This window comes from Lissotriton helveticus, chromosome 9 (assembly GCF_964261635.1).
Source record: "Lissotriton helveticus chromosome 9, aLisHel1.1, whole genome shotgun sequence".
Taxonomy (NCBI): Eukaryota; Metazoa; Chordata; class Amphibia; order Caudata; family Salamandridae; genus Lissotriton; species Lissotriton helveticus.
In genome coordinates this window covers 1,227,041,789-1,227,055,834 of record NC_136070.1, presented here as the reverse complement: position 1 = coordinate 1,227,055,834, position 14,046 = coordinate 1,227,041,789, and the positions used below count along the sequence as shown (strand labels likewise).

The 14,046-nt window shown below is 48.3% G+C and overlaps 1 protein-coding gene across 1 annotated transcript in view; it reads right to left on the bottom strand.

Annotated features, from left to right (window-relative positions):
• LOC144782393 (zinc finger protein ZXDC-like) overlaps positions 1-9,357 on the bottom strand; it is a 52,837-nt gene extending 43,480 nt beyond the window's left edge. Inside the window, exon 1 of the mRNA XM_078661720.1 lies at positions 8,248-9,357. Coding sequence (XP_078517846.1) covers positions 8,248-9,244 — 997 coding nt within the window. The 5' untranslated portion in view covers positions 9,245-9,357. The remainder of the gene's footprint in view (positions 1-8,247) is intronic.
• Positions 9,358-14,046: the final 4,689 nt, after the last annotated feature.

Below are 14,046 nucleotides of genomic sequence, written 5' to 3'. Positions count from 1 at the left end.
GAAAATAGAGCAAGACGCAACAAACTGCGCTTTGTGGGCTTTAGAGAGGGAATTGAAGGACCGAATATGGCATCATTCCTCCACTCCTGGTTGACTGAAACCTTCCAGTCAGCGCAATTCTCGCCGTGCTTCATCATCGAGAGGGCGCACAGAGCCCTACTGGCGAAACCCCCGGAAGGTGCGAGACCCAGACCGGTCATTGTGCGATTTCTCAACTTCGCAGACAGGGATCTGATCTTACGGGAGGCTAGGAAAATGGGAGAGATTAGACTGGAGAATACGACCATCATGATCTTCCTGGACTACAGCCAAGAGGTCCAGAAACAACGGCGCTCTTGATGCCGTGAAGGCGAAACTAAGGACATTAAATATCTCCTATATGCTCCTTTTCCCTGCAAAGCTCAAGGTACTGTACAAGGACAAGTCAATCTTCTTCACGCATCCGGAAGATGCCTGGCAGTGGCTAGAGGAACACCCAATACTTCATGGTAGAGAGACCGCTGGACGCGAAGAACGGGACAGGTCACTAAGGCAAAGATCGCAGTGGGAATTGCCAAAGCCACAGAGAAGAAAGTCGTGAAGGATAAAGACACAAACGCGGGCAACGCCATACCGGGGACATGCCTCAGGAGGCGCACGGAGAGGGCGATCGGAGTCCCCGGGGGACACCTCCGTAGCTGGATCCAGATTTAGCTGTTTACGGCACCATATTCGCTCGTAAGGAGACGACGAGGAAGAGTTGGAATGCCGGGTATCGGGGGGGGGGGGGTGGGAGGAGGAGGGAGAGAGGCAGGACTCCGTTCACCCACTGGTGGAGGCGATCCGCAACCTGGAACAACACTCATTGGGACGGAACAGCATTACCGTCACGGATACGCAAGACTCACATTCATAAACGTTGGTGGAATGGGTTATTGGAGATGGCAGCCCGGTGGCCTGAAGCACGCAAGTTGACACAACCCCTTATTTTTGCAAAAAAGTTTTTAGTGTTCTTGGGTGTTCCTATTGTGCATGATCCCACGCCCTCTTCCGCCCTGGTGGGGAGGGTAAAGATCAGTTAAAGGGAGGGTTGCAAGGGCGGGCGACAGACAGACTCCTACAGACAGTTCTGTCCTGTGTTGGGATGAGACTGGAAGGGGATGGAGGTGGGGTGGGGGGTCGGGGTTGGGAAACTCCAAGTTAACTCAGGTTGGGGAACGGGAAGGAAGAGTTGGGGGGGAGGGGGGGGAGTGGTTGGGGGAAAGCAGTCATACACTTTGATGCCCCGCACCGCACATCTACTGCAGAGATTAACCTCAAATAGGTATCCCATTCTACAATGGCAAGTACACTAGCGACACCCCAGGTGGGAGACAGGGGAGTTAGCATCCTGACATGGAATGTCAATGGACTGGGCTCTAAAGTTAAAAGAGGTCTAGTGAACTCATACCGTAAGAGAGTAGACCCAGATATCACTTTACTACAGGAGACTCATCTCAAGGGAACACAATGTGCCTTCATAGCGAGAGGCCGCCATAGAGTTCTGGCTCACACGGGGTATACCTCAGACTCCAGAGGGGTGGCGGTCATTATCAAAAAAAATCCCAGTTTTGCACCACACGCACCTGGATAGACCCTCAGGGTACTTATGCGGGGGTTCAAGGGACCTGGAATAGACGTACATATACCATAATCTCGGTCTATGCCCCGCCTAAACTGCAGTCACGTACATTCAAAGCTATAGCATCCATTCTCCTAGACACAGCGGACACTATTCAAGTCATGGGAGGCGACTTTGATGAATACTGTGCAGGACCGATCTGTGGCTGCAGATAGAGGGGAGAGCCAGACTCCCCTGTCCCATCAGATGGCCACCATAGGACTTACGGATATTTGGAGGTGGCTACACCCTACTCAGATCGCCTACTCCTACTATTCAGGGGCTCATAGGGTGTTCTTGAGATTGGATTATATATTCATGTCTAGACAGTACCTGAAGGTTGACGACCTGGCAGAATACAAGGCTAGAGGAATTTCGGACCACTCGCCGTTGTTCGTAAAGGTAGGACATTCCCGGGGCAAGGTTGGAGCTTCATGGCGTCTCGCGGCATGGGTCCTTCAAAACGCAGCGATTCTGCGTGGCCTCAGAGCAGACATTAAGGTCTACGTGGCGGAAAACGAGGGGACAGTTGACTCGGGGGGTCACCTTTTGGGAAGCCATGAAGCCCGTCTTACGGGATAGAATACAGAGTAGGCTGGGGGAGGAACGACGAAAGCTACAAGCCGTGGTTACGACCCTGGAAGCCACTATCTTAAGCTTAGAAAAGGACTACCAGACCCTAAAGGATACTGGGACCCTCAGAAAACTGCTAGATGCCCAAAGGCAATATAGGGAGGTGGTTTCAAATGAGGCGAAGACCCAATCCCTGGCAACCCTCCACCGTCTGTACGACGTGGGGGATAAGTCGGGCAGACTTCTAGCATGGCTTAGCAAAAAGGAATGAGCGGCCAGATGGGTAGAGAAGATTAGGACAGTGGAAGGGAGGCTTGTTAACAACCATTGGATGATAGCGGACTCGTTTGCCACACATTACGAACTCTTCTATGCGGCCAGGGACTTGGGGACAAGAGAAGCTGCTCTTCAGTACATGGCACAGATTGACTTACCTACGCTCACCCCAGAGGCTAATACGGTCTTAGAGGCAGACATTACAGTGGAAGATATTTCGGAAGCCATAGCCAAATTGAAACCGGGTAAGACCCCGGGGCCGAATGGTTTCCCGGCCGAGTTTTTTTAAACGTACAACTGACCTCCTGACACGCCATCTCAAAAGTCTTTTCACGGAAGCGTACCAAGAGGGGAGTCTACCGCCGGACCTTGCCTTGGCTGCTATCGTCCCGATATACAAACAGGGCAAGCCGAAAGAGGATTGTGCCGCCTACCGCCCCATTTCCCTCCTCAACATGGAGGTGAAACTTATCGCGCCTATCCTGGCGGGCCACCTAAGATCGGTTGTTCCGGACCTTATACCTATGGACCAATCAGGTTTCCTGCCTGACAGGGCAACGAAGCTGAATCTTCAGCGCACCCACAATTGGCTCCAAGAGGTTAGGGGTAGGAAGGACCCACATTGGTTCCTCTCCCTCGACGCCGAAAAGGCGTTCGATGCGGTACACTGGCCGTTTCTTACGGCGGTGCTTCAGAGATTTGGGTTTGGCCCTAACTTCCAGAGGTGGGTTCAGCTCCTCTACACAGCGCCAAGAGCGCGGGTGAGAGTGAATGGTAGGCTGTCGCGTGAATTTCGAATCGAGAGAGTACTCGCCAGGGGTGCCCCCTGTCCCCCCTCCTATTCACACTTACCATTGAAATCCTGGCGGCTAGGATCAGGCAAAACGAGAACATCGCCGGCTTCTCAAGGATAGACACTGACCCCGCGCAAGAAAATATATCACTCTACGCGGATGATGTCCTGCTATTTATTACGAAACCTGAGACTACTTTCCCGGAGTTATTTCGAGAATTAGACCGCTATGGTTCGCAGGCGGGCCACACCATAAATTGGCACAAATCTATTATTTATGATCCAGGGGGGGTCAGGATCGGTGGGGGAGTCTGCCAGAGCAACTTGTGATTACCACCGAAGGTTTCCAATATCTTGGGATATACATTACCCTGGATAGGGCCCTATCTTTCCGTGAGAATCTAGAGCGGATAATATGCAATGCAGTGGCAGATATGGACCGTTGGAGACAGCTGCCTCTCACCCTCCTGGGCCGTGCTGCTATGTATAAGATGATCATTCTCCCTAAGTTTCTATACGCTCTACAAAATGAATATTACCCTCTCCCGGCCCCGACAATCGCCAAAATCCACGCTGACCTTCGAACGTTCCTGTGGATAGGTAAGCAACCACGGGTGGCCCTCTCAACGCTCCAACGGCACCAGTGTAGCGGGGGTATCTCACTCCCCAACTTAGAGGCCTACTACTGGGCGGAACACTTGACGCCGATAAATGACTGGTTGCACGCCCCGGCGAACCACCCGACCTATGCACTAGAACGGCTTAAAATGTCATCAAAAAAACCTATTGTACTACCTCTACGGGAGCGCTAGACGCGCACCTCTCCTCCCGGCAACCGCACTCACTCTGAATGCGTGGACTAAGACCACGAGGCGCATGGGGTGGGATAAAAGGCCTACCCGGCAGACGCCGTTATGGCACTGTCAGTGGTTAAAGGAACTTAATAAACTGCGTTGCTTCCCAAGGTGGGACGATATAGGCATCTCGACTTTTGGGGATGTGATCGCCAAAGGGGAGCTAAAGTCCTTCCAGATACTTAGCACGGAATTTGGACTGCACCACTCACAACTCTTCAAATACACACAGCTGCGGCATGCGTGGCGAGCCAAAAATATCCCGCTAACGGACATACCTGAGTATGCACCACTAGAAGGCAGGCTCCTTCAGGAGCAGATACTGGGACAGGCGGTCTCCCTCACCTACAAAACATTAAGCAATAATATGCTAGGTGACCTGGCGAAGCTCAGGAGTGTGTGGGAGGCAGAGGTGGGAGAAATGGAAGACCTAGACTGAGAGATTGTACTGATGCACCCCCGGGAGGTGGCGATCAAGTTGAGGCTGCGTCTCATTCAACTAAATGTACTACATAGAACCTATTATGATAGGGTACGACTCCTTAAAATGGGGAAAGGAGACGATCCATATTGTCTTAGATGCCGCCAACTTGAAGGGGATTTCTACCACACTATTTGGGCATGCGACAAAATTCAAACTTACTGGACACACATATTCACGGAACTGGGGGAGGTCCTGGGGGTAACCCTGTCACAAGAACCCAAGCTGGCATTGTTGGGCATGACAAATGAGGTGGATCTGACACGCTCTCTCCTCACATTTCTGGTCCTTGCATTAGTGGTGGCTAAAAGGGACATAGCAAAGTACTGGGGGACTGAGGAACCGCCTGGAATAGAGGAATGGAGGAGGGGATTGGACTTATACATGGCGGCCGAAAGAGTGACTTATAAAGCAAGGGGGTGCCCAAAAAAATTCCGAAGAGTATGGTCCAAATGGAGACATTACCATGGGTTGGATGGGGGGTTATGAGGGGTGAAACCTGGGGGCTGGATTGACCCACTACTCGTGAGCGGAGTGTAACATCGATAAGGAGAAATGTTATGAACATCACACGGAGGCGGGAGGGAGTTGTGTTCCTGATGCGGTGTACTGTGACACAACCTTTGGGTTTTGAGGTGGGGGGGTAGAAGTGTATGTGCAGTGTTTTTCATGACTGTATTGTTGAGTTTTGAAGACAAAAATGCAAATAAAAATATTTTAAAAAAAGATTGAAAACTCTTGAAAATAGTCCTAAATGCTTGTACACCAGAATGGATTGTGTAATTCGAGAATCGGGCTTGAGTATTCAAACTTGCAGCTCATTCTCAGGGGTATTTAGGGACACGGTGAAAATAATTAAAGGCTTTATCAAAAAAATTTAAAGAAAGGTGCTACGCCAGATAAATGTTATATGCAACCTCCATCAATATTCACAAAGACTGAAGAGCTGTGCTAGAAGGTATGGTACAGAATAGCAGGGAGAGAATGCTCTACGTGGGTTTCCCAATTGCGTTGACAAGTAAGCGTGATGGCAATATACATTTGTGAGTATTAAATTCTTCAATCATGATGAACAGCCACCATTTACCAAAACCAATGGAGATATTATCCACGTGAAAAGATCTACATTATTTCCTTATCCTGACTCGGAGTCCAACGGGTCTGAACTAAAGGACACCGACACAAAGACACCACACTACTAGAGTTATACATTTTCTTAAGGAAGCTTCAAGTAAAAACAAATTCCCAGACAGATAGATCAGGACCTGGCCTACTTAAAATATCGGCTCATGAGTCACAAGCTTCAGACTTGAGGATTCTAAGACTAACCATTAAAGACTCAATGAGGAGATGGTAACGGAAGTCAGATATCTCTGTATCCTGTAATTAATAATCTAACAGATGTAACTGTAAAGAATTCTAGTGATCTTACTTTAAAACAACAGACTTTGGCTCCAGACCGCAGAACTATCCTTCCAATTAGATGGTGCGACGAGGTTCATGCAAACAAAGCACAGTGTAATGTCAGTATCCATACTGCCCGACAGTATAACGCACCATGCCAGTATTAGATCAATCTTGTTCTGGCATCTAAATCATGCAGCACCATACCCCTTCCCTTCCACCGGCTTCTGGAGAAGCAGATCTGGTACATATGAATTACAGATGTGCCAAGGAGAATGGCCATCTATTCCATGTGATATAATCTCCTTACAAGAAAACACCACAGCATTTTCTGTGTGGTGTCCTGGTTAGTCACCTGGTAACAATGCATAGCCACCTTGGTAGGTACTTTCAACAAGCAATCCCTTTCGCCAAAACGGACTCAGCTCTTAATCAGAGCCGCCTCCTCACATTTTGGTTGACAACCGCAAGCACCATAAACATTTTAGTTCTCAATGGGACCTGTATTCTACGGTTTGATTTCATCCAGTCTTTATGTCAAGTGAATGTTTATATCATAGTTCAAATACATTTTAACCAACTGTTATTCTAGCTTCACACTTAGTGTCCAGTGAAAAAAATGTACAGGACTACAGTAGGCATGTTTTGAGTTCCGTTTGTTATCAGTCCTGGTGTTAGAGGTCAACAGATGACTCAATCACTATGGATATAGTACATTGTCTGCACCCCATTTAGGCTGGAAGGTGAGGGCGGGACGCAAGGAGTGTCAGCCCACCTATGTAGCATCTATTGCACTGTGATTTATACCTGCAATCCCACCTAGTTTCAAATGATGATCACATCATTCCACCCCCCTGCCCCTCCCCACCCCCTCAGGCATTCCCAAATATGCAGCTGTTCATCAACCTGGAGGTATGCCTGTCCATACATGGCTAAGTGTGCCAATACAGTGGTTGAAGTATCTGTGCATGTGGTTTTGTCTCCTTGTAGTGCCAAGAAAACCCTGCATCAAACACATGCTTTTAATCCCTAAGAATATGATCTAGGTCACATAATGGTACTTATATGATAGCGATGTAAAGCAGTGGAGTATTTTGGCAGGACCTGGGAAAGTGACGTTACTACTATTATTACAACGACTTACCACATCTATAACGTTCATGTAACTCCTAGGGGTGCCCTCTCCGATTACGCCCTGTATGGCAATACCTGGCATCTGTGTGAATGAAACATGGAAACGGGAAAACAGATGGACTCAATGTGTACGGCACACAAGGGGAAGAAAAACAAGCAATGGGGAGTAAATGGAATGAAAAAGAAACGTGTCAAAATAGGGAAACAAAGGAAGCTAAATAAGGCAGCACTGTTTCTATGCCCTTCCTGCGTCTAAGTAATCAAAAGCGTAGTACGGTTGGTTTTAGGTGCTTTTTATTATTGACTGGGAGGCTTCCACCGAAAGTTTTTACCCGATTCACTAAGAACATTGAATGAAGGTAACTTGTGACGATCTGTTACGTTTACAAAAATGCGGGTGGTTCATGTTGGGAGCTTCTGTGTGCTTAAGGAGGGCTGCCCGAACCATATATGCCCACCTGGGCCACGAAGACCAGCAACCTTGGGCATCATATACCCAAAAAGCAAAATACATAATACAGGACACAACTGCATAATGTATGAATCAATGAGGAAGTGATGTCTGGCAACGGAACAACATTTTAAAGATCAGTAGCTTGAACCACAAACACACAAAAAGTACGTCTACTGATGGGGTCACAGTCAAACTCGAACTAGATTATCCCTATTGCAGTAGACATCAACTGTCACTTACGTAGTTGTAAACAACAGGACCCGTAATCCAGGGCTCTCGCCCGCTGTTCAGCTTCCCAGATATATTTTCTCTGCAAATCATACACATTCACGTTAGCCTGATGTCGTTCACTCTGATTACTTTGCTCACCCCACAGCTAGAACAAACGAATTCACAGATACCTCTACAAACGATACATGGCGAGTAATAAAAATAATGTAACCATCAACTTAAGAAACAGTGCTACATGACAAGCAGCAACGTTATGACGAAAGGAACAATGCTGATGTATACTCAATAACCTAGCAAATTATGGGAAGAGGTGGTTGTTGCCACAACCGTTGTTAAAGATAAATTAATTCCCAGAGAGATCAACACCCCAAGAGTGCTCCAGCACCATCTGTGGCTCTGCCAACCTACCGGGAAACTCGCAGACGTAGGGTTTGTGCGGCTCGTAGTGCACCTTGCGGTGTCCGGCCAGCTTGGCCAGGCTGGGGAAGCACTCCCCGCAGATCTCGCACCTGTCCCCGAGCTCGTGGGTCTTGCCGTGGGCCTTGAGGTTGTAAATGGTGGTGAAGGTCTTCCCGCAGAACTCCAGCGGGCAGGTGTAGGGCCGGATGTTCCCGTGGGACTGCAGATGCCGCTTCAGCTTGTAGGCGGTGGTGAAGGACCAGATGCAGCCCTCCATGCTGCAGCGGAAGGGCCGCTGCTCCTCCGAGGTGTGCTGGGTGAGCAGGTGCAGCTTCAGCTTGTGCTTCTTGTCGAAGGTCTTGCGGCACTCCGGCTGCGGGCAGCGGAAGACCACCACCATGCCTTTCCGGCCAAAGTGATCGGCCCCCACCCGTACCTCGCCGTTCTCGTCCACGAACAGGTTTGCCAGCTGGCCGTGGGCGATGCCATTCTCCTCAAAGGTGGCCGTGGTATCAGGGTCCCTCTGAGGGGCATCTGCGGGCACTGGATGCCCATGCATGTCCCCCTGGCCGCCTGGGGTGGTGTCCCCCCGCCGCCCCTGGCTGGGGCTGCTCTTCCTGGGTTCAGACTCGCAGCTGACAAGCACCAGCTGCTCCAGGCCTCCGTGGTCCATGCCGCCGGCGGCGGTGCCCCCTCCCTGGGGCTCGCGGGCCTCCAGGCTCAGCAGCCCGTCCTGGATCCGCACCGTCAGCCGCTGGTCGTCTATGGTCACCGTGCCGTAGAAGGTGCCAGTGCGGCCGGGGGCGGCCTCCAGCTGCACGGAGTGCATCTCCCAGTCCGGGTTCTGGGTCCCCCCGGCCACGGGGCACTCCTGGCCCGGCTTGGCCAGCAGCTGGGGGGCTGCCTCGCCCTCGGTCATGGCAGCGCCGTCCTCCAGCAGGCGGGGAGGGAGCAGCACGGCGGACGAGGGGGTGAAGGCTCCCAGGCCCCCCTCAAGAACCCGCATTGGGCTTCCTACGGCGCCCCGGCCGCCTGCGACCTCCCCGCTGGGGCCGCCGGTGGCTCTTACACCTGGATCCTCGGCCAGACAGCTTCCGGAACAGGAAGTGGACGTGGGACGCGTCACGGTACGCGGCTACGTCACGCGTCGCGCAGGACCCGCACCAATCTGTGCTCTGTGCGTCCATTAGCATGGAGAGGTCAGGTAGGGTGTTTACTTCTCCTGCGGTTGCCTTAAGTCGGGTGTAACCAGTGACATCTTAAAAATTTGGGGGGGGGGTGATGGGCCGGGGCCGGGGCCGATAGTTTTTAGGGGGCCCCTGTTCAGAACAGTTTTGAATGTATGCAGTTTCAGCTTTTTCATGCCCTGTTAGGCCAGGTCACCAACAGTGCACAGGCACACTCGTCCAATTCTGAAGTTGTTACATCTTAGTGATGAGTGTTTTCAATATTGTAGCACAGCAGCAGCTCACTTACATTACTGCAAATAATCTTTGTGACACCCGCCCACTTCTCATATATGAAGTCCTGTTTTGATCGAAATTAAACTTTTTTTATGGATGTTGCAAGAAACAAACACAACATTTTGCTGCAACATCTTTGTAATAGACTTTCACACACCACTCACATCGAAACGAAATTAAAGAGAAACGGTATTTAAAACAATCTGTCAATGAATTATTAAAGGTCATCAGAGCAAGCCTTGCAGAACAGAGCTGGCTTTATCAGCCCCGCCCAACACAAAAAAATGGCTGGGGCCCTGGGCCAGAGACCACTTTTCCCATGCCTTAAAACATCTCGGGTCTGACATTATGAAATGCAGTAAAATTACCCATTGTTATAGGTGCTGTAGGCAGTGTCAGTTTTATTGATCTAATTTTTAGAGAAAGTGCAAATTTTAATGCACACTGCAAGTATAACTCTCCAGTCAATTACAGTAGGTAAGTGACCATTGAGAATATTAATAAGCATAAAAAGGTTATATTATGCCAGAACGCTAATTCCTTCCATCTTACAACCCCCTTCCTACCATCTTTCCGTTACTTCAGGGTGCTTAACCCACAGGGCAGAGTGTTTGCCCTGGTACGCTTATTGGATAGTGCACTAACCCTTTCATTTGCACGTTATTTTATATAGCGCAAATTCGAGCCAAAGGTATTGGAGCACCAGTTACATTACATTTGATCTTAGCATCGACAAGAGTTCTTTAGGGGCAGGTTTGATGTTTATACAACGTCTGGCTACCTGTTTCTGAAGTATTTTGAGCCTGACAATGATTTGGATGGGTTGGGGTTCAAGCCAGTGTAGATGCTATTACAGTAGGCACAGTAGAGTTCTTTTTTTTAAAATATGCATCCATGCTGAGGCAGGCACTTCCCAAACTCACTAAGACCCTTATTATGGCAAGAAATTGCATCCAACTCGCCCCCTAATTCAAACTCTTGGAGAAAATAGCAGCGTCAGTTAAACACCGCCTACGCTGCTTCCTTCACTCCACGCCATTCCAAAATGGGATCATCCGACAGATGGCAATGTTTGCAGGTTCTGCCAACATCTTCATAAAGACTTCCTGCATATACTGTGCATATGCCTAGTCCTACCTATTAACTTGGTGCAAAATTTATCTTCGAAACATCTTCAATTCAAAAGGCTTCAGATCCTGCCACCAAGCAATTCTGTTATGCCTGAAGGAGTCACCTCCACAAGCCATGGCATGCTTTGCAACATTTCTTTTAAAGGCGTACTCTTTCCTCATGCAGTCCACAACCCAATCCGCAGGAACCAAAACAGAGCAGGCACATATGCACTTTAACAGCCTACACCCCTCCCCTATTTATTACTGGATTAAACTTGACAAAAACCTAAATGCACTGCATGTTAGCAATTCTCCGAACATCCAGCTATCACATAACGAAGCAGCGATGATCTCAAAATACATACCGTCAGGACTTGTTTGGACTCAGCATCATATACACTTTTAAACTCTTTTTTACCACTCGTTTTCATGCAGCTGTACAATACATGATGCATGTAATGTATTGATTATGCCTTCTATTTCCGTTTTTAGTCAATTGCAATGGTTTTAATTAATGTGCAAATAAAGTATTCAATTACAGTAGGCAAATCGTGCACAGATGAGGCGATCTCCCACTAATTTAAGAGCTGTTATTGGTCTGGAGGAGAGGGACAATTTTTCAAAGGACAGATCATGGATTTTATATTATACTAGCAGCCCGTCCCGACGTTGTCCAGGTATGAAATAGAATGTGTGTAATGTGTGTATTTGGCAAGGGCAATTTATTTTAAAATCTCACGGTAGACAACATTTTTTGTTTCATTAGAATAGGGACGGAGAAGGCCCAGCTGCAGCCCTGGTTGATGTTAGCAGGCGCATGTAATTGGTGTAGTGATCCGCCGGCTACAGCCCTGGTTGATGTTAGCAGGTGCGTGTAATGTCGTTGAATGAGAGAGAGAGAGTTATCAGCAGCGGGTAAATCCGTTTAATGAGAGAGTTGAGTGACAGCGAGTAGGAGAGGCTGCAGTAATTGTCCCCGCAGACACGCTCATTTGCGTGTTCCCCCGCTTGAGGCCCAGATGCAGGCCTGTTTGATGTTAGCAGGCGTGTGTTCCCCCGCTTGAGGCCCAGCTGCAGCCCTGGTTGATGTTATCTGGCGCGTGTAATTAGTGTACTGATCCGCCGCCTGAGTCCGGCTAGAGCCCTGGTTGATGGTAGCAGGCGTGTGTAATTTAGTTGAATGAGAGAGTTCAGTAACAGCGCGCAGGAGAGGCTGCAGTAACGTTACTTACCAGGCCTCCAGGTGAACGCGTTTGTCACGCCCCCAGCACACGGCCACAGCAGACGATCTTCTGATTAATGTACGACCCACATAGCATGAAGGGCAGAACGTAGCACACGCCCCCAGCGTGCCCCTTGATGCGGCACAATTGCGTTCACATGGCATGAAGGCCGGACACACGCCCCCAGCGTGTCACGCCCCCAGCGTGTCACGCCCCCAGCGTGTCACGCCCCCAGCGTGCCCCTTGATGCTGCGCAGCAACGTAATTGGCGCTTGTATGTATGGCTCACATGGCATGAAGGGCCGACACACGCCCCCAGCGTTTGCCACGCCCCCAGCGTTTGTCACGCCCCCAGCACACGCCCACAGCCCACGATGTGATGGCCGTACCACAGGCCCCCAGCACAACGCAGACACGCCCACAAGGGACTACTTTGCTGGCACGGTTCTTTTACCTTTTAAATGTATAGAGGAGTTGGCCTAACGGCTAAGGCGCTCGACCTCGAACCTGGGGATCTGGGTTCGAGTCTTGGTAACGACGCCAAACATCCTGTGTTTCTGGGCAAATCACTTAATCTCCCCGTGCCTAACAAAAATGAATGTGTGTCCTCTTGTAACGTAACTGGTGCTATGTAAAGCGTTCTGATACCTGATTCAGTTCGGGTCAAATTTGTGTTATATAAAACTCTGCAAAAAAAATAAATATATATATATATATATATGGTGGCCGTCTGCATAGCCTATGTCTTTCTGCTGCAACTGCCCTTTCCAACGCTGTATTGGTGTTGTGATTGGTGCTGTGGTTACTGAGATTACCCGCCTCAAAGGTCTGGGCTCTCTCTTTATAACATTAGTATGGACTAAAGTATAGGGATAGTTATCGGTCATGTAGGTACCTACCCTTCCCTTTGCATTTCTTGTAATGTGTGTGCGTATGAAACCTAATGCACAGCTTCAGAATGCTGGAGAATATGCAGTTTGAATGATTTGGGGGTGAAGTATTCAGTACCTGAGGTGTCGGTGTTATCATTGAAAACTAGTTTCTTATTCTGCATGTCTCTTCTCTGCATGCTGTTTGGCAGCAAGGACTAACATTTTCTAGTCAACATTGAAGAAAGTATAGACCCAACTAACGACACAAAGACAAGTATTCTGCTTTACTTTCCTTTGTTTCTTGTCAGAAGCAAAGAACATCCATATAATAAAACATGCTATACAACTTCAATTTCCACGAGTCTGTAGTGACTACTGTAAACACAATCAACGTTGAAGAAACATAACTCAGTCCACCAATCAGCATTCTTATCGGTCTATTACCACACGGACAAAGAGCTCCACCAAGTCGTATTTTTGTTACAAAAACCTCACCTGAAACCCTTTCATTCAATTTTGCAATCTTAAATGTGGACTCTCAAAGAAAAAACAATAATTCCCGTAGCCTTCCTCATTCTTTCTCCTAGAAATTTCCTGAAAGGCAAGTCAACAATTGGAAAATATCTAGGAGGCAATCATGAAAATGAACTGAATACTCAATACAATAATTGACTTTCATCCTCAATGATTTCATACCAAATTGTTAAACAGTATAGTTTACGTTTGAACACTAGCTCATAATATTAAGAAATGCATACCAAGTAATAAAGCATTATACAAATACTTTTTCCCCTTGGTGTGAAAGTACTCGACTCTGTGTCTTTGAAAGGAATCTATACTTTCTTTAACATTATTTAGTTATGTGATAATCAGTGCTGTTTTTCCCCTAGGGGCCGTATGTAAAAGTCAGGAGGACCTCAATCACCCCCGGGCTGCACTTTGAGTATCACTGATCTAGCAGTATATAGTCAGATGAAGAAATATCTCTATTCAAACACAGTCTGGGAAATGTGAGCAGTTTTTTTGTGACAACAGCGCTAACAGTGTCTGAAAATCTTTTTAAAAAAATCTTTTTATTGCAGGAAAAAGCAATAACACATGGACATTAAATCACAACCATCATAGCATGACAACACAA